General features: G+C 37.9%; 4 protein-coding genes and 1 non-coding gene across 5 annotated transcripts; 3 read left to right on the top strand and 2 right to left on the bottom strand.

The window, feature by feature from the left end:
- Nucleotides 1-414: 414 nt before the first annotated feature.
- Nucleotides 415-3,883, top strand: LOC147861489 (protein CHLORORESPIRATORY REDUCTION 6, chloroplastic-like). Its single transcript, XM_087323110.1, has 4 exons — nucleotides 415-884; nucleotides 2,045-2,176; nucleotides 2,331-2,569; nucleotides 3,490-3,883. Exons 1-4 carry the CDS (start codon nucleotides 608-610, stop codon nucleotides 3,679-3,681), a joined length of 840 nt encoding a protein of 279 aa, XP_087179236.1. The 5' UTR covers nucleotides 415-607; the 3' UTR covers nucleotides 3,682-3,883.
- A 737-nt stretch (nucleotides 3,884-4,620) lies between these two features.
- On the bottom strand, nucleotides 4,621-4,704 carry TRNAL-CAA (transfer RNA leucine (anticodon CAA)). Its single transcript has one exon. It is a non-coding gene; the product is annotated as a tRNA-Leu (tRNA).
- Nucleotides 4,705-9,281: 4,577 nt separating this feature from the next.
- Nucleotides 9,282-12,941, top strand: LOC147861487 (uncharacterized). Its single transcript, XM_087322056.1, has 2 exons — nucleotides 9,282-9,626; nucleotides 9,717-12,941. Exons 1-2 carry the CDS (start codon nucleotides 9,551-9,553, stop codon nucleotides 12,398-12,400), a joined length of 2,760 nt encoding a protein of 919 aa, XP_087178182.1. The 5' UTR covers nucleotides 9,282-9,550; the 3' UTR covers nucleotides 12,401-12,941.
- A 3,185-nt stretch (nucleotides 12,942-16,126) lies between these two features.
- LOC147861486 (uncharacterized) lies at nucleotides 16,127-19,929 on the top strand. Its single transcript, XM_087323020.1, has 3 exons — nucleotides 16,127-16,648; nucleotides 18,599-18,747; nucleotides 19,427-19,929. Exons 1-3 carry the CDS (start codon nucleotides 16,436-16,438, stop codon nucleotides 19,569-19,571), a joined length of 507 nt encoding a protein of 168 aa, XP_087179146.1. The 5' UTR covers nucleotides 16,127-16,435; the 3' UTR covers nucleotides 19,572-19,929.
- A 2,412-nt stretch (nucleotides 19,930-22,341) lies between these two features.
- Nucleotides 22,342-24,656, bottom strand: LOC147861485 (uncharacterized). Its single transcript, XM_087322367.1, has one exon. It carries the CDS (start codon nucleotides 24,505-24,507, stop codon nucleotides 22,474-22,476), a length of 2,034 nt encoding a protein of 677 aa, XP_087178493.1. The 5' UTR covers nucleotides 24,508-24,656; the 3' UTR covers nucleotides 22,342-22,473.
- Nucleotides 24,657-26,321: the final 1,665 nt, after the last annotated feature.

Genomic DNA, 26,321 nt, shown 5'->3' with positions numbered 1-26,321 from the left:
ACTACAAGCACTACGTCTTGGGTTCAAAACCTAATTTTCTCACCTCTCTATTACTTCATAGATATCTCTTGCTTCACTAGATGCCATTGTGGAATGTAGGGATTCAACCCATGTCCATCTGTCTAAAACAAACACCGTTGTCAAAATGGAGCTGAGGTGATATGCTTTCGAAACACACACTTATCAAATATGGAACCGAAGTGTAGATGGTTATGGCACCATATGTCTGAAACATATATGTTGTGATGTGTGGACAGTTGAGGTGGTATGCTTTCGAAACACACACTTATCAAATATGAAACCGAAGTGTAGATGGTTATGGCACTATTTGTCCGAAACATATATGTTGTCAGAACAGACCGAAACCTTGGACACCACTACCGAAATATGCTTCCGAAACATGCACATATGAATGTGTTTCTTGGTATGTGAATGTTTGTGGAGTAAGAAGCATATGATCAAAATCCTTTTCCATGGGTGCACACATTTTGGCTTGGCCAATTATGCTCTGTTTATGACCATGAGTAAAAGAACAATGAAAAAGATTCGAGCTATGGTGGATTAATAAAGGGTAGTGAAACAGAAGATAAGAACCGAAGGAGAGGTTATGGCTCTGCTCTGTTTCTCCCCTGTTCCATTCAATACCTTATTATTCACTTCTATTTCATCATCGTCGTCGTCGTCGTCATCATTCAATTTTATCCCAAAACATAAGGTCTTATCATCATTCAAATTGATCTCAAAGCACAAGGTCTTATCATCATTCAATTTGATCACAAAGCACAAGGTTTTACCATCTGCTGTTGGACGAGTATCTACTGTCCATGCTCAACCTTATGAGAGAGCAGAATTCTCTAGTCTGTCTGATGATGACGATGATGAAGGTATGTAAGTGTATGTGTATTGTTTTTATTCATGATTTATCTACAGTTTTCAGTGTTTTTCTCAATAGCTTTAATGTACTAAGATGTGGAGTTCCTTTTCATTTTATTTAGCAAAAGGTAAGACATCAATTTTTAGTCAGTGTAGTATCATCTGTAGTTGGAAAACTGAACCACAAAAACATGCGTTCTAAACAGCATAGATTGGTCACCATGTATATTTTACTTCCTTTTGATTGTGATTATGGTTTAGGGTTTAATCTCAAGAACTCTTTGAATGAATGGTTATTGGTTTGCCTATGATTTAGGAACTAGGTTTTGGAGTTTTGTCTCCTTGAATCTTTGAATGACTATTTTTGGTTGCAATTTAGGGGTTCAGGGTTTTATCTCAAGGATTCTGCTTTTGGCCGTGGACATTAATATATCATCGTCATCATCATCAATTAGTAGGGCTAAAATCCTAGAATTACTTGGGTTCATTATCCTAACAGATTTTCAACATTTTCCTTTCATTTTTTAAGCGGGGTTTGGGAGTCTAATGGAATTTGACAACAAGCATGGGGTTTTCAATCTTAGTCAAAATATAGTTGCTCTGCTTTTGTTTAGGGTTATTTGTTTAGGGTTTAGGTTTTTTTATTTCATAAATGAAGAGGACACTGCAATTGATATAAAAATTCTTTAAAATTATTTGGTATCAATAGTCAAATATATCATCGGCATTTTGGATTTTTTTTCTATTCATGATCAGAATTGTGCTCATATTTGTTTTGTTTCTTGAGCTGGGGTTTTCCTGGATTCACAGGATCAACTCATCTAATGATCCATAGAAATGAAGGAAAAGCAAGAGTAATATTATTGTCTACAATGTAGGAACTAGAAACCAAAGAAGTATATTATAGTTCAATGTTATCCCCCATTACAACATATGTTACGAGGGGTTTATGGAGTGAACACCTTTTAAGAAAACATTCGACTAAAAAAAGATATTGAATGATTCTGATACCTGTTACCATTCCACTTATTTATGCACTTGTGACTAGAGGAAGTTTGATAATTTACTATGTATTTGAAGGCAGGAGATATTTTTATTTTGGCCAATGTTTGCTCTCTACATTTTGTATTCTGGTCATAGCAATGTCTAAATTTTTTGATTTGTTGTGTAGTGAGCTTCGATGCAATACCATCACTTCCTCCTTCGAAAGGGCGTCTCGAGATAATAATTGACAACGATATAATCAAAAGATTGGATTTATCTCCTGCCCACACAGTCTTGAGAGACTATGTCCATCAAATAAGTAAGAGAAAGCATTAAAATGAACTTGGCTATTTTTGTCTATCTTTGAGTCCCTCTTTATTATAATTAAGACAAGCTCTTTTGAGGATTAAATATGATTAGGGAATTGAAGCTTGTGTTGGTTCTCATTGCAGGGGTTTGTCATTGAATTTCAGGTGAAAATACATATACAAGTGAACTGACAAAAGACCCAAAGGAGCTTTTGCAACAAACAATTGGATTTACTATAAAATACGAGCGTGAAGATCCACATGATATGCGTGAACTTTCAGAGATACCCGATATAAGGTTGTGGTTTGTCAGGCTCGATGGTGCATATCCTTGGCTTCCGATTGTATTAGATTGGAGAGGGGGGGAACTCGCTCGGTATGCAGCTATGTTAGTGCCACATGAGGTTTGTTTCCAAGAATCTATGTTACCTTAAAAAGATTTCAAGTGTTCCTACATGTGTATTTATGATTTTTCTTAAAACATCTTAAAGCACAATTGTTTCTTATTTGCATTTTAAAATTTAATCATGAAGGTCCCAAAACTCACAATAAATTCATACTTAATACATCCCAATTTCCAACTACATACTAGATGCATCCCAAGTGCATCATCCAAGTATATCCTCAATACATTTCTTTTGTCATGCTCATAAAATTTTTGCCTTTAAAATGGTGACAAGTTAAAAGAGGGTCTCTGTTGCTAACCCTATCTCCTCTGACAATCTCTTCTAAATTCTCGAATGCATACCTATTTCCCTCGTATCAGTTTTTATTTTCAAAGTCATGGACACCTTGAGAATCTCTCCTCTTGTATTTGTGACATTCTATATATTTCTTATGATTATACCGAAAAAAAATTTAACCTGACATACGGAAGATTGGAAGAACCCAGATAGATAACTTAAAGCAAAGATGGAGCATTTGACATTCTTAGCAGCATAATATCAAAATGATGTTTGCTTGCTTTTTCAAGAGTCACAAGATGTTGAATTATTAGTGTTAGTACTAGGTAAATGCATCCATTTTCCTATCACATTTTGGAACTTGCTTTAGTGTTATAGAAAATATATATAAGTTTTATTTGGAATTTTTAATCCATAGGCATAGATATGGATCCACTGCATAGACAGAATATCTTTGCATCTGTAATATATGCAACATATATGGATGTCATACAATTGAGAATAGCAGCAATAATGCTAATGCTCAGATAGGCTTGCTTATTATGTAAATTAATTAAATTTTGCAAACTATTTACTTAGGAAAGCATGGGTGTAGAGTATGAAAGGATTTGTGGTAATTTTTATTTTATTTTTTCTGACAGATGAACAAGAAAATGGGTATTGTTTTTAACCCAGAGGCACTTGAATTGTTTGCCATGGGCAAACTATTTACAGTTTATTCATGGCTAGAAGCAATGAATGTGAGTAAAGCCGATGTTCGAGTTAATGACATGTTGCAGATTCTTGGGTTTAAAGTGGAAGAAGAGCTTTTCGAGGTTTTGAAAACACCATAAGTATGCTTTAAAATTAAAGTATTTCACATTAGCATGTATAACATAGCAATCAAATGGGTTTTTATCTCCATTTTGCTATTACTTGGCATACGTAACAAAACTTGCTGGAGATGAGTCACTGAAAGTAACAATGTAAAAAGAAACGTTACAGGCAGAAGAAGCCTGTATTTATTTGTCATATGAATATATACATATTTGCAAAGCTTTTAGTGTTCATATGCATAATCATAAAGAAATGTGGTTTTAAATATCCTTATCATGATAATTTCCGAGCCATTATCAATTGGTTTGTGTTAGTCCGAGCAATTGTTCTTCATGAGACTTGCAATTTGTTAAAATGCCAGTCCAAGCAACTATTATCCCAGAGATATTTGGATGTTTTTGCATGCTCTATTGATTAAGCAATTGCTTGAAGTGCTACGTCCTCGGAGAGGGTATGTTTCTTTTGTTTTTTTCTCTCTTTTGCCTTTTGCTACACTAGTGGAGATGCGAGTTTGGAAAATATAACATTCTCGCCTATATCTAGCACAATTTATCCATGAATTTCCACTATTTGAGTGGGGCTCACTACTGAGGATCATCAGACTTTGCATGGACAAAGAGACAATAATGATCTAATGTCATCTACACAAGGCTCAACATATTGAATTCCAAACTCTCTTTTTAACAAATTAAATGAGAGCGTGGATTTAACTGTATAATGTGTCCTCTCATCATGAGAAACCAATGTGAGTGACAGAAACTAGGTGAAAATAGTCAGATTGAAATTATTGTATCTTCGTATCCCTTGTAAACACTTTTGATTTGTGTTGAAGTAGAAAAAGTAGATAGAATGCCAGATCTAAAACATTGAAGGAAACCATATAAACGTACAACTTGGAAAATTTCATCTCCTTAATGAAGGAACACATATGAAGATTTGAAAAACCTCCTATTTGGTGTCAGAAGTGGGATTTGAACCCACGCTCTCTTTCGAGAACCAGAACTTGAGTCTGGCGCCTTAGACCACTCGGCCATCCTGACACAAGCGTAAAGAAGGGATTCATTCTAATACTATTCACTTTATATCACAACATACAAAAATCGTAATACAAAGATTCTTTGTTATTTTTAACAATCAGCAACTGCTCGGTTTGAACCGAACCGAACCTCGAAACCGCGGCTTAACGGTTTCAAGGGTTCGGTCTCGGTTCAGTTTCAATAGTCAAAAATTGCGATTTAACCAGTTTAACGGTTTTTTATTTTATTTTTTAAATTTTAAAAATTTGTTTTTAAACAATCTTTTTATTTTTAGATCTTATTCACACATTTTAGGAACATCTTTAAATTTTTAAAATAATGAAATATCATAAATTTTAAAAAAATAAAATATTATAAATTTTTAATTTTTAAATTTGACCTAAGTTAAAACCGGCACCGAACCACAAAACCGTGGTTTTAACGGTTTGAAATTTGTTTAACGGTTTCGTGGTTCGGTTCGGTTCAGTTCGAGTTTCAAACAAATTTTATGGTTCGGTTTTGACCTTCTCAAACCAGACCAAACCATTGCCAATTGTTAGTTATTTTCTCACCATTGTTGGTCATATACAATGGCACCATGCTTATGCTTGAGGACACACTACATAACAAACACCTCATATTCATGAATCGTGATTTACATCATTTGTAAAGGAAAGCACCGCAATAAATGTTCAAACTAGAAACTCTTTGGAAAATAGATTTGCTTATATCTATCGCGTGAAGGTACAGCTTTGAATTTACATCTCTTTTTTTCCCCAAAAAAACTCCTGAGTCCTTCCATTAGTTGAATTCACAACTTGGAATCCCTTTGGACGAAACCCTACAATTTTGACTTAGGTAGAAGTATATTGCAATTGTCATGAGATGTATGGTTGAAATCATGTGACTAACTAATTGGTGGATGCAAATTTTAAGCATCGGTACATTTTTTAATTTAGATTTTTGGTGAACTAGTGGTTCTCAATTTTGTTAGAGCAAATCTCAATTACTAGACAAGACATTACATGCTACAACGTAACCTTCTTCACATAAAAAGAATTCAAGTAGAGGTATATGATGTTTACAAACTGTTTTTGACTCATATGGCAAGAACTTTAGGTAATGTTTCATACCAATATACTTTCCTATGGTATTTAGATTTTTATGCATTTGTGGTTGGAATGTGATGATGCTTACTTTTCCTATCTTTAGATTGTTTGGTAGATGACATTGAAAGCATCATTTCTAATATAACTTACCTTATTAGGGGAAGTGGTGAAGCATGTGCTTTTGCAATACCAAGTTTGTGGGTTTGAGTTCCAAGCAATCAATTCTACTATTCTAAATGAAGAGGCATGGAGATGATGTGTGAGGTGGCATATATTGTAAAATATGTTCAATTAGGTTAAAATGCCATAAACCTCGTGGTCATGAGTTAAACCTTAAGAGTCTCGTATTAGTTGGGATATATTTTAGGAAATTGGTAAATTCACAGTTTTTTCCATATTTTCACAGTTTTTTTGGGGGGATGGAATCTAGCTATCATTTGTAATCATATTTCTGAACTCAAAAAAAAAACTGTGAAAATACAGAAAAAACTGTGAATTTACCAAGTCCTTCATTATTTTATATTCTCTATACCATGGCACCATATTTCTCCTTAAATATTCGACTTCATTTTTTGCAACCACTAGTTAAAAACAATAACATTGCCTAACTTAGTCAATGCCAACAACGATGCAATTTTTGAATGATCAATGCCCAAATTAGTGAAAGAGATCATCATATTTCTACTCTCTATAATTAACATTGTTCACAACAAAATAAGATTGTTAACAATATATTATTGCGAATCAAATGCTAACAATAACCAACGAACATAATTTTAGATTATTAAAAGAATGGTTAAGGGTGCTTAACCACACTTACGAACCCCTTGAGCGAAGGACGAGAGATGAACATAAAATACCAACAGTGTCCAATACTAGCGAATATTACCTTATGTTATACCTTGGATGGTTATATGATCAGATATGAAAGAAGACAACTTAAGCTCACTAATATAGTTTCGACAACGTCTCTTTTTCTTTTAGTAGCAGTTTTATTACTAGTGGGAAACCTCAAATTGAGGTGAAAACCCACAAAGAATAAAGAAAAATATACAAGTGTCGATTAGACACTAAAGAGCTTAAAAGCACTCAAAGTAAAGATTGTCAATTTGCAGTGTGACGTCTCTAAGTTGCAGACAATAAAATAGAGCTTGCTTGAGGGATTGTTTAAAGAAGCTAACTTTAGGCAGTTGGTTTCGATCAAAGACCTTATTATTGCGGGTTGTCTAAATGGTCCACAATGCCCAAAATCGTGTCCATTGGAGAAAATAGGCATTGTTGGATAGGGCGCACGGAATTTGTCCAAATATCCAAAAGTGTTTACCAAACCTTCGGCCATGAAATCTGTGATAAAGAGATGCACTTAGTCTTTGTACAAATGTTGTAGTGAATGAGCAAGTCCATAATAAGTGCGGGACTGTTTCCAATCATCCACCACATCTTGCACAATGAGGTGTGGCCATCAATCTCTTTTGCATATTCGACCCAGTTGGGAGCACAACCAATAGGCATTTCCATAGGAATACCCATTGCTTAAGTGGAAGGAAGACCAGAGCTCCATAAGCTTGTAAGCCTGTTTTTCCACCAAGTCTGCGTTTTGTGTAGGTTCCATAATGCATTTGCATGTCCGTGAAACCATGGGACGGGTTGCAACAACATATACACTGAATGTGTTGTAATGTTATGCATTGGAATAACAATGTTCCCTTTTTGTAACATCCAATCTTGCATCCTGCGATCTCCATCTAGAGGTGGCACAAGTACTAAGGAAAGTACCAACTCTATGACTTGATTCCAGATAACACGATGATGTGGCACAAGACTATAACGACATGTCATGTCATTGAAGTGCAATAAGTAACCCTGGTCATTTACCACATCTACAATTGATTTCAGCCCCTTCTTTGCTAAAAAAATAAGCTTTCCTAGGCTCTTGTTCAGCTAGTGACTGTGGGAATATAGCACTCTAGTGTAAGCTTTTGAGGCGCAAAGAGTTCCCTGATTCTGAATTCCTACCTCTCCATTTTATGTGGTGCAATACTTCTTTCTAGTGCTTTAGAAGCTTTGAGCTAAACAGACAACCTTTGATGTGCCCGTCAAGCTTTCCAAACACTACATCCCAATGGTTAGTATCCCATGAGCCAAATAACTTGGTTTGCAAGTGATCAAACATATCAGATAGCATTCTTGCCCAAGGCAATGTTTTTTTAGCAAATTTTGGCAATAAAGTAGCTTTTGTAGCCAACATATGCAAATGCAAATTAAGAATATTTTGACGACGTCTCTAGATGTTGTCATGAAGTGGATCACTAGTCCCCTTTATATGTATGTATGTCCTAACACTTAAGGCTCCTAGTTTCCAAACCATGACATGTTCCCACATGTCGTAGGTTCTTATGGGTTTGTCCCTAGTCCTATGATAAACTAATTTCCCAATTATCTTACCCTTAAACCATCAAAATTCGATTTAGAATGGGTCATTAATCTTATGCTTATAACATATATAGACTTCAACATAAGTAACTTTATTATGTCTCTATCTCTTTGGCACCAACATATCTTCTTTATGAGAAACTCACCTTATTGCGGGAAATAGCAACGACCAACCAACCTAATCTAATATCTCTTAATTACATTATTTGTCAGAGATTCATCAGCCTCATGAAGTGTGCTAAAAAACAATACATGAATGTGGAGAGAAAGACTAGAAGATGGTCAAACAAATGATGCATGTGTGTGTGTGTGTGTGTGTCTACCACACTATCTCATAGGGGGGGCCCAATACCGAAAACTTTATCTTTGTAATGGACAACTCTTACCAATAAAATAACATATCCTATTATGCTCTCTGATCACGTTTGTCTGTTAAGCTATTTCCCTAAAAGATTAACATGATAGACTAAACTACGAGAAAGATATTCAAACAAATTGTTTTTTTTGGTAGACGACTGGCGTGATAATTCACATACGATTTTAACCAATCTTTTTTCCGAAAAAGGATAATCTAAGCTGTGTGGCATTACAAGCGACAAAGGGGGGGTCGAGTGGGTGAGTAGTAATGGTGTTTATGGACATGATTCGAGTGGAAACAACCATATGAGAAGAGCACATGAGATCTAGCATCAATTCTTCTATGTAAGAGAGTTTAAGGGTTATCGACAAGGCTCTCAACCTGAACGACACAATCAGATAGATCTTCTTCTTCTTCTTCTTCTTTGACTCATATATGGATGGAGGAGAGAGCACACGAGATCTAGCATCAAGTCTTCTGTAAGGGTTTAGGGGGTTATCGACAAGGCTCAACCTTATCGGCACGACGAGATAGATCGTCTTCTTCTTCTTATTGGACTCATTCATATATGGAGGGATAGCTTATACAAGGAGGTGCTTTTGGGAGGGATATCTATGATAAATATATATATATTTATATATTTATGTATTTATTTTTAGGATTTATTGATATTTATTTTATTCTTCTAAAACACCGACCTGCAAAGAAGAAACGATAGGGTAAAATAAAGTATTGCAACAAGAAGCCAGAAGAAGAAGAAGAAGAAGAAGCAGAAAAGCTTGAATGGACCAGACAGGAGTTTCTCTGGTGTGTGTGATCTGATCGAACCCATCATCGATTCACGAAGCCTCCGCCTTCGCTGCTCAGAACCCACTTAGGGCTACCCTCTGTGTTGTGATATGTACATTCTCTCCCTCTCAAGAACCTCCCTGTTGTCGTATATTCCTCACAGAAGCTTTCTAGGGTTCCCATGAACATGGCTGGCTATGGATTCCTCCAAGCTTCGGAAGAAGCTCCTCTGCCACAACAGATCGATGATATGTCAGGTACTTCTTCGCACGTTCTTTTGAGTAGCGAGTCTGTGATGAATCTCTGCGTTCAGCAAATTGAAGGGAAACAATTCTCTTTTGATGCAGAGAAGGATGGAAGTTTGACCTCTGAGAGGGTTTTCTGTGTCGATAAACTTTCTTCTTCGTCAGAAAGAAAACTACAGGAAAACGTGGGGATAAATGGATCGTTGGATTCCGGCTCACTAGAAAGAAAAACGCATGAAGTTCTGGGGTCTAGCAGTGGACTCGATTCTGGTTGTTCTGAAAAAAAATTACATGGAAATTTGGGGATAAATGGAGTGTTTAATCCTGAAGACCAAATGCATGGAAATAGTGGGACAAATGAAGTTTCTTATCCCTATTCTCAGATAGATAGGATGGGTCTTCATGGATCTGTTACAGGTTTGGCAACTGAACCTCAATCTACCCCAGCCTTTTGCGTAGAGAGTGAGAAACCTTTTACTAATGGAGCTTTTGATATTGCTCCCTGTAATGGTGGGATTGGCAAAGATTCTAGCAAAGGTCCAGATGCTATCGGTGGTTGTATTGGTGAAGATTTTTGCAAAGATACCAAGGTTATGAATGGTGGTATCAGTGAAGGTTTTGGCAGAGACCCCATGGATAGCAACGGTGGAGGTATCTGTGGAGATCCTGGCAACGATTGCAAGGGTATGATTAGTAGTGATATTGGTGGAGTTTCACTTGAGGAATCTTCAATCCCTCAAATCGAGGAACCTAGAGCATGTTCAAAATATGTTGAAAGTGGATCAGAAAAGAAGAGAAGAAGCAGATGGGAGCCTCGTGATAATGAAGCCACCGAGACGCAAGAAGAATCATCTGGTCAGTCAGGAGGCAAGAAAAGATCCCGATGGGCTCCTCAAGAGTCTAATCCCATCATAGGTCAAGTTCAGTTACCTGATTTTTTCAAAGATCTCACTGGTGGAGGTGATCTTGATCCTGAGGTTCAGGCTATGAATTTGAGGCTTTTAGATATAAACCAACGGCTTCAAACTGGACAAGTTCTTGAAGAGAGAGAAGATGGAATGAGGTCTCCATCACCCGAACCGATCTATGATAACATGGGTATCAGGATTAACACGAGAGAGTATCGAGCCAGAGAACAGCTGACAAGAGAGAGACAAGAGCTGATTTGTGAGCTTATAAAGAAAAACCCTGCTTTCAAGGCCCCAGCTGATTATAGGCCTCCTAAGCTAAGCAAGAAGCTATATATACCTATGAAAGAGTATCCAGGATACAATTTTATTGGTTTGATTATTGGTCCAAGAGGAAATACTCAAAAGAGAATGCAAAAAGAGACAGGCGCAAAGATCGTGATAAGAGGGAAAGGATCTATCAAGGAAGGTAGATCTCAACAAAAGAAAGATTTTGGGGCCGATTGTGGAGAAAATGATGATCTTCATGTTTATGTGGAAGCAGATAATGCAACCTCTTTAGAACAAGCAGTGAGCATGGTGGAGAAGCTATTGTCACCCGTTGATGAGTTACAAAACGAGCATAAGAAAGCTCAATTGAGAGAACTTGCTGCTCTCAATGGCACCATGTGTGAGAATGAGATATGCCGCCTCTGTGGTGAACCTGGCCATCGTCACTACATGTGTCCTTCAAAAAACTCTACTTTCAAAAGTGATGTTTCATGTAGGATTTGTGGTGATGGAGGCCACCCTACTATAGATTGCCCTGTGAAGAATTCCACAGGTGCTAGTAAGATGGATGATGAATATGCTAGCTTTTTAGCTGAGGTGGGTGGTGGTCAGAAAGCCATCACAAGCTCAACTAACCCACAGAATGTGACTCAAGGGCAAACACCTTATCAAAGCAATCCAAATGCACCAGTAGGAGGATCTTCCTCAGCCATAACACCTTTTAGACCTGGACTAGGATCTATGAGCCAACCTCATCCTAGCAAAGAGATAGATGAGGCCAACTTATATGTCGGTTACCTACCTCTATCTGTAGATGACCAAGGTCTTATCAATTTGTTCTCGCCGTTTGGCAAGATAGAGGATTACAAGCTGATTAAGGATCGGGTCACGGGGTGGAGTAAAGGGTATGGATTTGTTAAATTTTCGGATGCAGGAGCAGCAGCACAAGCGGTTACTCATATGAATGGGTATAGATTAGATGGGAAAGTTCTTGCAGTTAGAGTTGCCGGAAGGCCCCCTCCCCCGCTTCCTCCTCAAGCAACTCCATTCCAAAACAATAATACTATTGGATATTCACCTCATAGCAACCAACAGCCACCACCTATGATGTCTGGCAATCTGATGAGTTCACCTCCCCCTTGGAGTATTATGCCTCAAGCTCCTCCGAATCCCTATGGTCCTCCTCCTCCTCCTCCTCCTGGTAATAACTACTTCGCAAACCCTCCCCCTCCTGGTGCTCAACAAGGTGTTTTATACCCTTATCCCTCAGGTTTTATAGGCAATCAACCACCACCATCAGGTTATATGGGTGGTCCTATTCAAGGACCGCCCACAAATGTGAATATGAATGTGAATCCTAATATTCCTCCAGTTCCTGGAATGATGCCGACATTAACAAATGGAATTTCTCCTGAAATTCCTCAATATTCTCAAGGGATTCCCCAATATTCTCAAGAGATTCCTCAATATTCACAAGACTACTATGGTGTGCCCCCACCTCCACCTCCACCTCCACCTTCTTCTTCAACACCTTCAGCGGGTGTGCAACAACGAGGCGATGTCGTGGAAACAGAGTATGAGAAGTTCATGTCTGAAATGAGGCATTGATTTTTAAGGTATGCTGATGGTTGGAATGATTTTAGTTATGAATCATGATGGTGGGATGATTTTAAGGTATGAATGCTGCTGATGGTGCAAATTATTTAAGGTGCAAATCATGATGATGATGGCGGTATTAAATGTGAAAGCTTATTATTAATCCAAAAGGGACCATGACTTTTTTTGTGGTTATTTTTAGAAGATGCTTGTGTCGAGTCCAAGAGTATTGATTGAGAGTTCATGTCTGAGATGTGAGTGCAAGGTATGATGGAGATGTTAATGATTACAACGACGACGATGACAGTGTTATTAATCAAAAACAGACCATGACTTTTAGTACTTATTTTTAATGATGCTTGTGGAGTCAAGGTTTGAGTCTGCAATGATGCAATGATTATAAGGTAAAATGCAAAATCTGAAAGCTTATTAATCCTAAATGAATCCTGAAGTTGTAGCAGTTATGGTTTAAAAAGATGCTTGTGGATTGTTGGAATGCAATGTGCATTTATGCAATGAGACAATAATATTGAGGTATGATGATGAGATTAAAGGTGAAGTTTAGTAAATTCTAATACAAATGGGACCATGACCTTGGAAACCTATATTATTGAAGTGTGGATGAAATTGGTAGTGTAAGCAAAGGATTTGTTATAAGATTATTAGAGAATATTTATTACTAAGCGAAATGCAGCAGGAATCGGTCAGATGGTTGGTTGCTCATGGGTTAAGGTCTGCAACTGTTTTAGAACTCAATGGATGAATTCTTTGAGATGGTTTTGAATTGATATTGTTTTAACTTGGCAGTTATGTTTTTGAATTCAATAGGAATGCAATCCTGGAAAATTTTTAGGCTCATCTGTTGTGAGTTTTTGCCACTTATAGGTTTTGCAATCATGGTCGATTCCCAGTAAGAGTGAATTCTTGAATTTCATCTTCAAGCTATTGCGAAATATTTTCTATATATTGAATACTCATGTTTTATTGTTTATTATCTGAGTTCAGATAAGATGCAATGATGTGATTCTTATTAGGTTTTGAAAGGGATGATGAGGTTTGGTTGCTACTTTAAAATACATGGGCAAAACATCTTGTGAGCAGGCGAATTGGTATGGTATCTTGATTTTCTTGACCTAGAAACAAATGTCATTGCTAATTCTAATTAGAATGTGTAGCAATTTCTACCCTCCAAATTTTGGGTTTCACCTATTATGAGGATTTTTTTGAATATGAATAAGACCAATAACTGCTTCTACTAGGTTTTGAGCCGGGATTTGACAACCGATGAATTGTTCAGAATTTAAGCCAAGGAGCATATTACAAATATAAGTGAATGTGATCATTGTGCTATTCATGGCAAACTGGGTGTGAATAATATGTGTGAAAGGTGGAGGAATAGGGTTATGTGTGCCAAATCACGCATATGGTATATATGGTGATAGAGAATTACATGTGATGAATGTACGTTGGATGTTGCCATGGCAATGTCCCAAACTGTATTTTGGCTTATTATTGTGTGCTCTATCGTTCCCATTTTCCGCTAAACTCAATTCTCAACCAAAATGTTTTTTGTGGTGGCTTGTTTCCATTGAGAGCGAGATTGGCTTGTTTGATGGTTGATGAACCAATCTCAATCTAAATTTGTACCTCAACTTTGATATCAAGAAAATTGAGAGGAGCAAAAAGCCTTTATTAGGGAGAAAAGATAGTGACAAGCGTGAAGAGGGTGGATGGCAATTACCACTTCTAGTAACAACTTGGGTCCAATTATACGACTCTTTGCATACCACAAAAACAATACACACTTTCCAACCTACTTGACGTAGGAATGATGGGAGTATAGAATAACCAGGTTAATGAGATGAGAGAAGAGGAAAAGGCTCAAGAACAAGTGTGCAATGTGGCATAAGATAAGTTTTGGGTTGTTCACCATAATGGTTAAGCATGGTTCAAGCTGAAATCATTGGTAACTTGGTTGTGTACTCAAATTGAGATGTTGCTATCTTAATGTGATGCAAGATGTCATTGATACAATGTGTTTTATTGACTTCCAACATAGACGACCTGCCTTAAGCGTAACCTTGTGGTGTTACACTCAAACTAAGATTGAGTTGCATTGCTTGAAAGTTGCATTAAAGTGACCATAATTTATTGGGTCAATGGTCTTGGGTATTTTTAAGAGGTTGGTCATGGTGACAATTCCCAACACATTGTCTCCTTTACAATGGAGAATGGGTTTCATGATTACGTTGAAAGGTGAATTCATAGAAAGGACAATGTATTATAAAAAAATGGCATCAAGAAGAGAGTAGTTGAACCTTTTAGGCCTTTTAGCCTATTTGTGAACCATCAAACAAACCGAGCCTTTTCACCTTATGGGTTATATTGAAGTCCAAATTTGCTTGAATTAGTGACTCCATTTGTGGGTAGAGAAACTAGAGCTCTAAACCTCATTAAGCCTAGCACATGCCTTCAACTAACAGGGATTGGTAGGCCAAATAATCTCTTTAACACACTTGTTGTCATTATAAGTTTCACATTTTGCATCTTGTCATAGAACATATATCACTATTTTGCTTTGGCAAATAATGAGACCAATTTGAATCACAAGACACCCTAGTAAAACTATATTAATCTCATGTTTGAATTGTGTATTTAAACAACCTAAGTTTGATATCTTCTTGCTCAAAGACCTAGGTTCCTTTTCAAACCACCCAATTCTATTGACGTTAAATTTGGTTTTACTTATGCATAGGGTGTTTTCTCATGCATATATTGACGTTAAGAGTATTTTAGTATTTCACCCTACTATTATTTAAACCGAGAGGCTACCATGCACATAAAAACTTTTGAGAGATGGTCTTTGTCCTAGACTAGACTTTCTTGTCCTTGAAAGGCATCATAAGTAAGCTAAAGTAAAACGCATAACCTTAATCTTTCTTCTTCTTCAAGTGAGAGCTTCTATTTCGTCCTTGAATTTAAAACCGGCGTTTCATCTTGTTGGACTCGTAGGCCATGATAGTGTAATAAAATCGATCATGTTATGTCTCCATGTGACTGACATCGTTTCGCTTTACATGTGTGTGGATCTATAATTCAACACTCCGAGGACGGTATATAAAATACAACGGATCGATCGATAGACCTACTGATGTGTTTGTTGACAGATATATGGAATCGATCCATGTGTGAGCATGGATCGATCCACGTTGTCGATACATCGATTGATCCACATGTAAGCATGTTGATCCATCCATCCATGTGAGAGCATATAGAATGATCGATCGATCCATGTGGGAGCATATAAAATGATTGATCAATCCATGTTGTCGATAGATTGACTGATCCACATGTAAGCATGTCAATCCATCCATCCATCCATGTGAGAGCATATAGAATGATCGATCAATCGGTTCACGTGTGAGCAAATCTATCGATGGATGGACGAGAGAGCAAATGAGCCCAAAGGGTATCTATATATATATATATATATTATGCATTTTGAAGGATGTAATGTGTCTATACATAATATATACATAGATATCAAAACACCTCTTGGAAATTGAAAAGCTACAAATGTAAATAAGCAGAAATAGACGGACACACATGTATATATATCTATGTATCTGATGATTCTTTGCCTCTCTCTGTCTTTCTCTGTCTCTCTCATTCTTCTTCTTCTTCTGCGTCTGCGTCTGCTTCGGCTTCTGTTTCTTGGGACCAACCGGCCTCCTGTTCTTTCCTTCTTCTTCTTCTTCTTCATCTTCTTCATCTTCTTCTTCTTGGGATCAAATCCTCTCTCTCTCTCTCTCTCTCTCGACGTTTCCTGTGTCTGCGTTTCTGCTCACGAAAACCCTAAAGCTTCTGCCATCGCCATTTGTACATGTAACCCATACGGACATACAGAAAACGTATACTCATAAATCATCTCTCCCGATCATTTCCCTAGAAAAATATACAGGTATATACATACATACATACATACATACATACAAACAGAGGCGGAATTGCACAGAAGCACAAGAAGGTTAGATAAGACAAGCTCTAATGGCAGAGCCATTGTCGCCGAGAACCCTGACGCAGCTGTATGTGAAGGCAGATCCACCCCCAGATCTTAATAAGAACACCTCATGGTTCCAATACCCGGGTGTGTGGACCTCCTACATCCTCCTCATCTTCCTCGCATGGCTCATCGTCCTCTCCCTATTCCGCTGCAATGCCGGCTCTGCCTGGTCACTCGTCCATCTCATCCATTTCTCCGTAAGTCCATCCACTCTCCTTCCCCTTTCATGTTTTTATTCTTTCCCTCCATCTCTGCTTGTCTCCCTCATCAAAATCTTTGAACGCATCCCCATCTCTATATCGAGTTTGTTCGCATTTTGTCGACGTTCTCAGATATTTCTCTCGAGTTTTTCGCTTTGTCTTCTTTCTTTGTATTTTAATGTTTGCTTTCTCATTAACTCCGTCAGCGTCTCTGAAAAGACGTCGACCGATTATTGATCTATTTTAGTTTCTGATTCTGTCTTGTTTAATTATTCATCTATCTTAGTTTCTGATTCTGTCTTGTTTAATTATTGATCTTTTTTAGTTTCTGATTCTGTCTTGTTTAATCTGCACCACTTTTACATGTTTGCTGTTATTCCTGCGTCCGTTTTCTACTGTTTTCTGCTCATTCTTTGTTCTATTTACCGTTTCTTTTTCAAGGTCACGTAACTTCATTCATTTTTCTGTTTTAAGCATGTCTATGTTTTAAGGATCGCCTCTTTTAATGTCTCCGACTTGCAATTATTGTGTTTTGATTCTGCTTTCTGTATTAAACGTTTCATTCTGTTTCTGATTCCTGTGCTTGAGTGATCTCGATTGATCTCTCTCTCAAAGGTAATTTTGGGATCGGATTTTCAGCTGTGTTTTGAGTTCTCTTACAAGTTTCTATTCGTGTGTCTTGTTTTATGTGTGAAAACTCTTAAAGCGTCTCATTTAATCACTGAATTTCAATTTCTGTTTGTTTTGTATGTAGCCTAGAATCCAAGTAAATTGAGATCAAACAAATATTCTTTTATTTCTTCAGATTTTCTGTTTGTGTCTTTGTTCTGTTTCTGTTTTCAATCTATAGCTTTGCAGGCATTATAGCATGTATAAACATCTATATTTTTAAGATCATATGATGCTTATATTAACTCATCTAGTTTTCTATTATTGATTCTTGTACGATCATTTATAATTTGGAAGGTTGTAACTCACATTCTTTTCCAAACATGTATGTTTCTTAAGAACATCATACATTGCATGCCTTACATGATATCTACAATTCTCAAGAAAATGGCCATCCTTGATGGCTTCATCGTTATGGAACTACATAGGTAGATATATACTGTGCACAAATTACTTTTCTGATGTCGAGTCATTTGTTCAAGCACCAACATTTACCCAATTTTGGGATAAGCAAAGGGTCTATCGGATTTCCATTTGCCAATGGAGATTAATTATTCTAGGGAACATGAAATTTTTTATTACATGAAACTGTTATTCAGGGATACAGATACAGTATTTTATGCTAGTGTCCTTACTGGTGTTTGTTTTTGGGTTCTTGAACTCTATGATAGAATATGAAATGTTCTTTCTAAATATGGGTGAAAGCTACACCCAAGTTCTTTATTTCCTAAACTACCATTTGTCCATCCCTCTCAAGTAGTGAAAGCATCGCCTCTATTACCAGGAGCACCCAAGTTCTTTATTATATTCACTTCGTTTCGGGGTAGATTTCCCAATTAATTGCATGTATTTCTGATGCATTGCAAGGTCCAATGTTTCTAATAAAGGCCGTGTGATTAAGATGAACATTGTTTTTGAAGCATAGTATCGTTTAGTTACATAAAGATATGATGAATATCAGTTCCTCTTGAAGATATGTTGCTAAAAGTTTAATGTATCACATGACTGGACTAACATGACCTCAATCCATAAATAACTGATTTTTTTTGTCATCCCAAATGTCTGTTAAGTTTCCTATGTTATTCTAAACGGACTTGATCCAAGCCGGAAGAAAATGAATTGACCAAAATTTATTTACAAAGGTATAGCATATTTGGGAAAATTAAATAAACTTAGGGGCATTTGCTGAAATATGTGAAAAACTTCAATACAGTCTCGATTTTTACCCTTAGATCACGATTGAATTATCATTATCTGGACTGCAATTGTATTCCACAGATTACATATTGGGCTTTTCACTGGAAAAAAGGCACCCCTTTTGCTGAAGATCAGGGAATATATAACAAGCTGACCTGGTGGGAACAAATGGACAATGGGCGACAACTAACTCGCAACAGGAAATTTCTTACTGTTCTGCCTGTAGTCTTGTAAGTATATTTTCCAAGTAGGTCAATTTATTAAAATGCTACACTATGTCATTCTTCCATGCACTCACACGCCCATCATTCCCAATTTTGCCACAATAAAATTCCAAGAAAGAATGTCATTAATGTTTAAACAAATACCTAACAATCAAGCTTGCACCTTGCAAGCAACAATGATTTGTTTTTATTTTGGAGTCTCAATCTGAAACTGTTTAAGTAAATTGAAACTTAAAACAAAACCAGACGACAATGTTGTTCTAAATCTTAAACTAGACTTTTTTCATATAAGACATTTAAGCTACGTTTTCAAGCTTTGATAAACTTTTAAAGGATTACAATTTCAAACTGAGCAGAACTGTTTTAAATTTTGGGGCTTTAACCAAATTCAATTGTACAATATCTACTAGGTCATAATTTCTTGGTTCAATTTTGGCTGCCACTGGACCATTGCTGACTGCTTACCGCAAATCGCACCGCTGCATAGGCCATCATTGAATCATGATTGTATTAATGTTTAATAGTGGCATTTCACAAAGTATAGTAAAAATAATGGGGCATTTTGTGCTTTTAATTATATAGTTTTCTTTTTTATGTTGTGTCATTCCCACCCCACCTGTAGGTTAATTGGATATAAAGTATCCATTTCTGATGTGTTTTTTTTATTTCATGAAATTTTACACAGATACTTGATCGCTTGCCACACAACAAATTATGGAAGTCCCTGGCTCTTTCTAAACACAGTAGCTGTTTTTATTCTAGTGATTGCTAAGTTTCCTAACATGCACAAAGTAAGAATTTTTGGGATCAATTCTGACTATCCAACTTAAGTTCTTTGTAGAGAAAAAGGAATACACAAAGACAATACTATCAGAAGGTTTTCTTAGTCCTGTGGATAAGGTATACTGCATCTTTAGTTAATGGTTCTTGTATAGCATTCAGCTGTCAATAATAGAACTGGTTTGTGTTTTGAGTCATTCCCATTGTTTCAATGTGGACGTTAAAATGGTAAGTGTTTGTCTCATATACTTCATGTGGCATGATTTATCATGTAGCTTATTGAAGGTGTATACTAAAGGTTTGTTATTGAACAGAATTGACTTTTTGTACACTTGATTCATTATGTCAACAGAGATGGGACATCCATGATATTTATTAAATCAAACAACTCTTTTTGGTTCTAATTTATACCTTCATGTCACATTATTTGCCTTTAAAATGTTCTCTTTATAAGCATGCATGCATTTCAGATAAAATATTGTTGAATGTTTAAGGTCTCTGTAGGTTTACAATTACTCTCTAAACCAAACCACCACCACCCCCCAACTGAATGCACTACTAATTCATTGGGATATATCATTCCATGTGTGGAAATTGATATTCAATCTGCCACATTATGTAGATGACACAGTTAGCTATATCTTTCATGAAGATACTTTGAAATGTTGCCAATCTCAAGTGAAAATAAAGATTCAACCTCTTAACTAATTGGAAATATTCTCTCTTTCTATTTCACATTATTTTCAAGATGCAAACCTGGTTTTTTTAGGCTTTTCTATAGTTTGATCAAATACGCAGCAATGTGTTTCACATTATTTTCTTACGTAAGAAATGTTTTAAACATGACCATTGATATGCACACACCTCTTTGTCTTTGGTGTATTATTGTAATCTTGTTCTTGTCTCATAAATGGTTTGTTAAATCCTTGCTCCTTAATTTCCCTCATCTAAAAGTAGTTGGCTTACATTCATAACATGGCAAATTGCACATCCATCAAGCCTACATGATAGTACAAAATTCTCATCTACATCACACTATTACTGTGGTTCGATCTCTCAGCACTGATTGTATGAAGACATCATTGAATTTCTCTACTCTCTGTGCATGTGACATACACAAGTGCGGAGTTGTATATATATGAGGGTAGGTATTTCAACTTCATAAGTTACCACATTCTAGAACTTACCAAAAAGTCTATATAGTATATATATTATGTTAAGATGTTTGATACCCTTTTACGCTCAATAGATATATATGAATGAAACATGGCGAGCTTTTTCAAGGATCCACACAAAAACTATTTATTTATATATATACATATATAATGTGATGTGTGCAGCTCTAAATAAACCCTTTGAATGCATATGGAAAGGAAGGATGTCCTTTAGGGCCTTTCTGTTATTTATATTTACAAATACAAAATAGAAAAGTTGTTCTCCTTTTGAATAGTCAAGGCATTGAAGGTAAAAAGAGCTATCTATTCAACACACATTCATTCCGGTATTGGCCCTCTTCTCCCCCCATTGGATTGGATTGGATAGCAATTGTTCAACACTTAATACGAATCAATGGCAATTGAGCCATTGCCCATGTCTTGATCCTGACCATTTTGGAGAAAATCCTCTTGACCTGACCTGACCTGACCTAGCCTGCCATGGCTTTGCAAAGACCATCACCAACAATGCCCTCTACCCAGAGGATTATTTGAGCCAAGATACTTGGCTCTTATCGTCAAGTAAAAGATCCATAGGAATGGATGTGAGTGGACCAATGAGCAGCGAAAAACAATGGTGCTAATCATTCTGAGATAGCGTCCATTGTTGGTTCTTCTTTGTCTACAGTAATGTTAGGAGAAACCTTAGAACTGACAAGGGAATGATGTATCGACCATAAACATTAGCTAAAAACAAAAGAGAATGCATACTCCTGGTGAGCAGAGCCCATACAAAATAATGTGTGCGTGCGTGTATGTGCGCGTGCATAGACCAGATCATAAACAAAAGATTACATGCGTCTATGGTTTGGATTACAACCTTCTGAAGACAAACACGATGGCTTACTTAATCAGGACTAATAAAAAGAGAACGAAACCGGAGATCCAAATGATATAAGCAAAAGAAATTACATATTTATATATATATATATATATCCATTCATAGCTTTCTTGGAGAGCATAGAAGAACACAAATGGTATACAGAAGGATACAAAAACTCCTAATAACATTAAGAGATGTTCAAAGAAGGAATGATTTCACCATCTATTGATGCTACAAGAAGAGGCATAGGAGTTCAACGAGCAGATTCCATTAATTGAAGTATAAAAGTCCGACAGTAATATATAGTTAATTCAACAACATCCTCCGTTATTGAGTTTCACTAAAAACGTTGAGCTCATTTCTCTGTATGCTTCCCCTCCTCCTTAAAACAACAGTACAATAATGTTTAGAATCTAGATTGATATAAAGAGATGAAACAAAACATGTGCAAAACTTTCTGTTTATCTCTGTATGAAGATCCGTGGGCTTCCTACTTCTTCTTCTTCTTCTTCTTCTTCTTGATTGGCCACTCAGAAAAAAACAAGACAATCAAATGGAAGGAGAAAAGCTTAAATCTAAGTGGATCTTCCGAATCAATCAATCAATATCTGCAGTGTAACCTTTTGAGATTCGCAGTAATGCATGCCATTATATGCACTGTGAATCATCATCATACGTTCATGTTTTGTTTTGCGTGGCGACAACAGACTTATCCCTTATTCATCAGAACAGCCGATAACTAGAGTATCTTAAATTTTTCTGTAATGCAACCTATTTTGCATATACAGAAAATGGAATACCTTGAATAATCCATTTGAACTGTCTAATTTAGACAAGCCTCATAGGAAAGTATAGACAGCAATCCATGTCCATGGTGAGAGAGAGAGAGAGTGATGATGTTAATGAACGAAGGATTTATGGTCGAACATTGTTACAACCAGAAGGGGGACCTCTGAAGGTGAAATCGGGGGATGTATTCGACGGAACAATGGAGGAATTCGAAGGATTAATGGAGTTGTTAGAGTAAATATTAGAGTTTGTGTTGGACGATCTGTTGAAGAGAGATGTGGTTGTGGAAGAGATGAAAGGCGGAGAGTAGGAAGGAAAGGGAGCAGGAGAGAAAGATGGAGGAGAAAGAAACGGTGAAGGTGACCATGGTGGAAGAGACCAGTTCAAATTAGCAGATGAATTTGGATCCGATGCAAGAGGAAGAGATGGAAATGACTGTGGATTGTGTTGATCATGTACAGGTATCATCGCCATAGCCGTGGATCGACTCTGTGAAAACAAGCTCTCCATAGCCATTGCCATAGATCGATTCTGCAAAGGCATACCCGTAGATAGATTCTGTGAACCTATATTTGGTATAGCCATTGAAGGATTTTGTAAATGCATAGCTATGCATTGGTTCAATGCAGAAGAAGTCTCCATGGATTGACTGTGTGAAGGCATAGGAGCCATAGGCATGGAAAAATTCTGCATAATCGTGGTTCGATTGTGTGACGGTTTATTCGCCACAGCCAATGAATGATTCTGAACAGGTATCGGCACAACTGAAGAAGAATGCTGTGAGGAAATGGTCGACATACTAGACACAGAATTATGATTCTGTACATGCATATTTGGCGTAGACATGGAATGATTTGGGGCAGTCGTAGATTGTATTTGAGGAGGCACTACCATAGCCATGCTCATGCCTGTCTGCATATTACTATTATTACTAATTTTCACATCATTAACTGTCGAAATTCCATGGTCCTGAGCATGATTCTGAAAGCTCTCCTTGAGACCATCATGACCGTTGGGCAACGCATGGTTTCCTGCAGAATCTGTCTCCAAAGACTGAAGCTTGGGAGAAGAGGAAGAAAGAATAGAATCCAACGGATTGGCCCAGGTATTGTCTCCTGGCGTTAAAGCAGGCAGAGGAGAAAGGAGATGTGGCGATAGCATGGGTAGACTTTGGGGAAAACTAGGGTTGGTATTAGGATTTCCAATCTGTGACACATTGTTAGAGAGATTATACGCAGAATTGGAGGTTAGTGAGGAAGGAGGGGGAAGATAAGGTAGTTGATATTGTGGTTGCGGTTGTGGTTTCAAGAAAGTAGCCGAAGAATTCATAGCAGAAGAAGGTTGATGAAGAAAAGCTTGTTGCTGCTGCTGCTGATGCTGATGATGATGATGGAAAAGAACGTTTTGATGTTGCTGCTGAAGAAGATGATCGAGCTTCTGTTGTTGATCGATCTGATTTTGGTGTTGTTGATCGATCTGGTTTGGTTGAGGAAGATGAAGTTGATTTCTGTTGAAATCTGCACGAAGAGGAGGAGGAGCAATGCGTTGCAGTCGAGAAGGAGGCCGGGCGTGGTTCGCAGAGATATACTGCAGGGAATGGGAAGGAGAGGTGGAGGAAGATGGCGATGGCGATGGTGAAGAAGGAGAAGGAGAAACAGAAGCAGACGGAGTAGAAGAAGAAGAAGAAGAAGCAGCAGAACCTGCAGTCGCAGAAGCAAAAGGCGAAGACGAAGACGGCAAAGGCGAAGACGAATGTGTACCTGTGAGTTCTTGAACTACACGACGGAAGCTACTTGGATCTGCGTTTACGACCTTGGCCACAGGTCGAGAGGTAGCGGAAGGGGCAGGGACAGGTGCAGGTGCAGAGAAGGAAGGAGCGGAAGCAGAGAAAGACGAAGACGAAGGATGGAGATGGTGATGGTTATGGTTATGGTTATGGTTATGGTGATGGTTATGGTGTGGAGGAGGAGAAGCAGAGACACGCTTGAGCAGGGATGGAGCGGAGGAGGAGGGATGGGATGGCGATGGCGAACAGGAGGAGGAAGGAGATGGAGAGGAAGAAGACGAAGAAGAAGTGGAAGGCTTGCTTATCTTTGCAGACGAGGATTTGTTGATGGAAAGCCTGCGATCGTGAAACTCCATCGCTGTGCCAGCAGCCATGGAAGGAGGGGAAAACCCTAATATCAATCAGACAGACAGAATGAAGCGAAAAAAAGCAGCAGCTTCAAGAGAGACGAAGAAATGAAGAAGGAAAGCTTTCTTCCTTCGTCCTTCTTCTTCTTCTTCTTCTTCTTCTTCTTCTTCTTCCTTCTTCTGCTTCTTCTTCTGTTTCTGCTTCTGCTTTCTGCTTTCTGCTACTGCTTCTTCTTCTTCTTCTTCTTCTTCTTCTTCTTCTGCGCTGCTTCTGCTTTCTGCTTTTTGCTTTCGGCTTTCGGCTTTTTTGCGTTTTGCGTTTTCTTCTTCTCGTATTTTGAACCTCCTCTTCTCACGCACACACAGACAGCCAAGCTCCCCCTCCTCTGTCTCGCTGACGTGGCAAGGGCTACCGGCTGACCGGAGGATGACCTGTCACAACCCCCTCGCTTTGTTTCTTCTTTCCCTTGTTCCTTTCTCTCTCTCGTTGTTTTTCTTTTCTTACTGTTTTTGTTTCTGCTGGAGGGGGTGAGTCCCAGCTGACGTGGCTCGATGACGTGCCAAGCCAAACTTCGCACGTGTTGCCCCCTCACCTCCCCACAACACTGACACACCACGTCATATCGCCTCACAACACTATCTCACCCACTCGTGTGTGTGTTTGTGTGTGTGTGTGGGGGGGGGGGGGGGGGGGGGGCGGGGGGGCCTTGGACCCTGCCCTACAGTCCGAAACACGGACCGCCTCGTAAAGGCGTGACCCGACACGTAAGTCTTCGGGGGTGAAAGATGCCCCACAATAGAACCTCTCTCACACCAAGCTCATAAAGACGTGAACGTCCCCCTCCCCCCGACACATAAGTGTGCGGGTGTAAACGATGCCCCACGATAGAACCTTTCCTCTGATCGCATAACATATCTTTCATCCCCTCGATACCTGATTGCTTGCATGTCGCTCATTTCGATGGCTTGTAAGGCTACATTTGGCTTTCTTGATGGAAGCTCGTATTCATTAGATGCAACGTCACTTGTCATAGCTTGTCTCTACCGTGACATTGCATGCTACCTACCAATCAACAGATAAATAATTCGGTTAACCCTACCTTTGCATTATTTGGTTTCTTATATGTTGTAGCATCTAAATGTGTCATTGTTTGTGTAGACCATAATCGTGCCTTGGGGTCGGCATCATTGTCTCAATGTATGTTGTGCATTGATTGTGAGAGAGAGAGAGGGAGAGAGAGAGAGAGAGAGACAAAACACACGGTAGCACAGTGGGTAAGGGTGTTTGGTAGAGGCTATAAGGTTGTGCTTTTGATGCAAGTATATACATATGAGAGAGAGAGAGAGATGACTAGATGGATTAAGTTCAAATGCTAAGGATGTTGCGTGAAGTCAAGAATGGCAAGCATTCTATCACTACATTTTATAGTGGACACAAGTAATCGGATGCATATTTTACGTATACTAGAGATGTAAACCCAGGCACATTCTACATTAAACTATCACTTACCACGTAGCTACAATCATAATACAGAGGAATCCTAAAAGCCATCATCAGTAGAAGATACAAATCACAATGAATGGTTGAGAATAAGTGGATGTATCATTTGCCTTATCACTCCCTTGAGAAGCAATCATTTGGACAGTTGGACATAGCATCGAACAGTTGCCTGAATTGAATAAGGGTATGGTATATTTTGGTTTGGTTTTTGTCCATTGTCCTTGTAGCCTACACAATATTTGTTTTTTGTCTAATGTCTTTTGTGAACGTATTCTCATGTCTTTTCAACTCTAGGTGATCTAAAACAAAGCCTTAGTATTATATTCTTATGTATATGATT

Source organism: Azolla caroliniana, unplaced genomic scaffold, assembly GCF_043228905.1.
Source record: "Azolla caroliniana isolate FFs.n. ecotype wild unplaced genomic scaffold, voAzoCaro1.0.p SCAF_7, whole genome shotgun sequence".
In the NCBI taxonomy this organism is placed as follows: Eukaryota; Viridiplantae; Streptophyta; class Polypodiopsida; order Salviniales; family Salviniaceae; genus Azolla; species Azolla caroliniana.
Note: the sequence above shows the minus strand (reverse complement) of the source record. Positions and strands in the feature narration are given on the sequence as shown.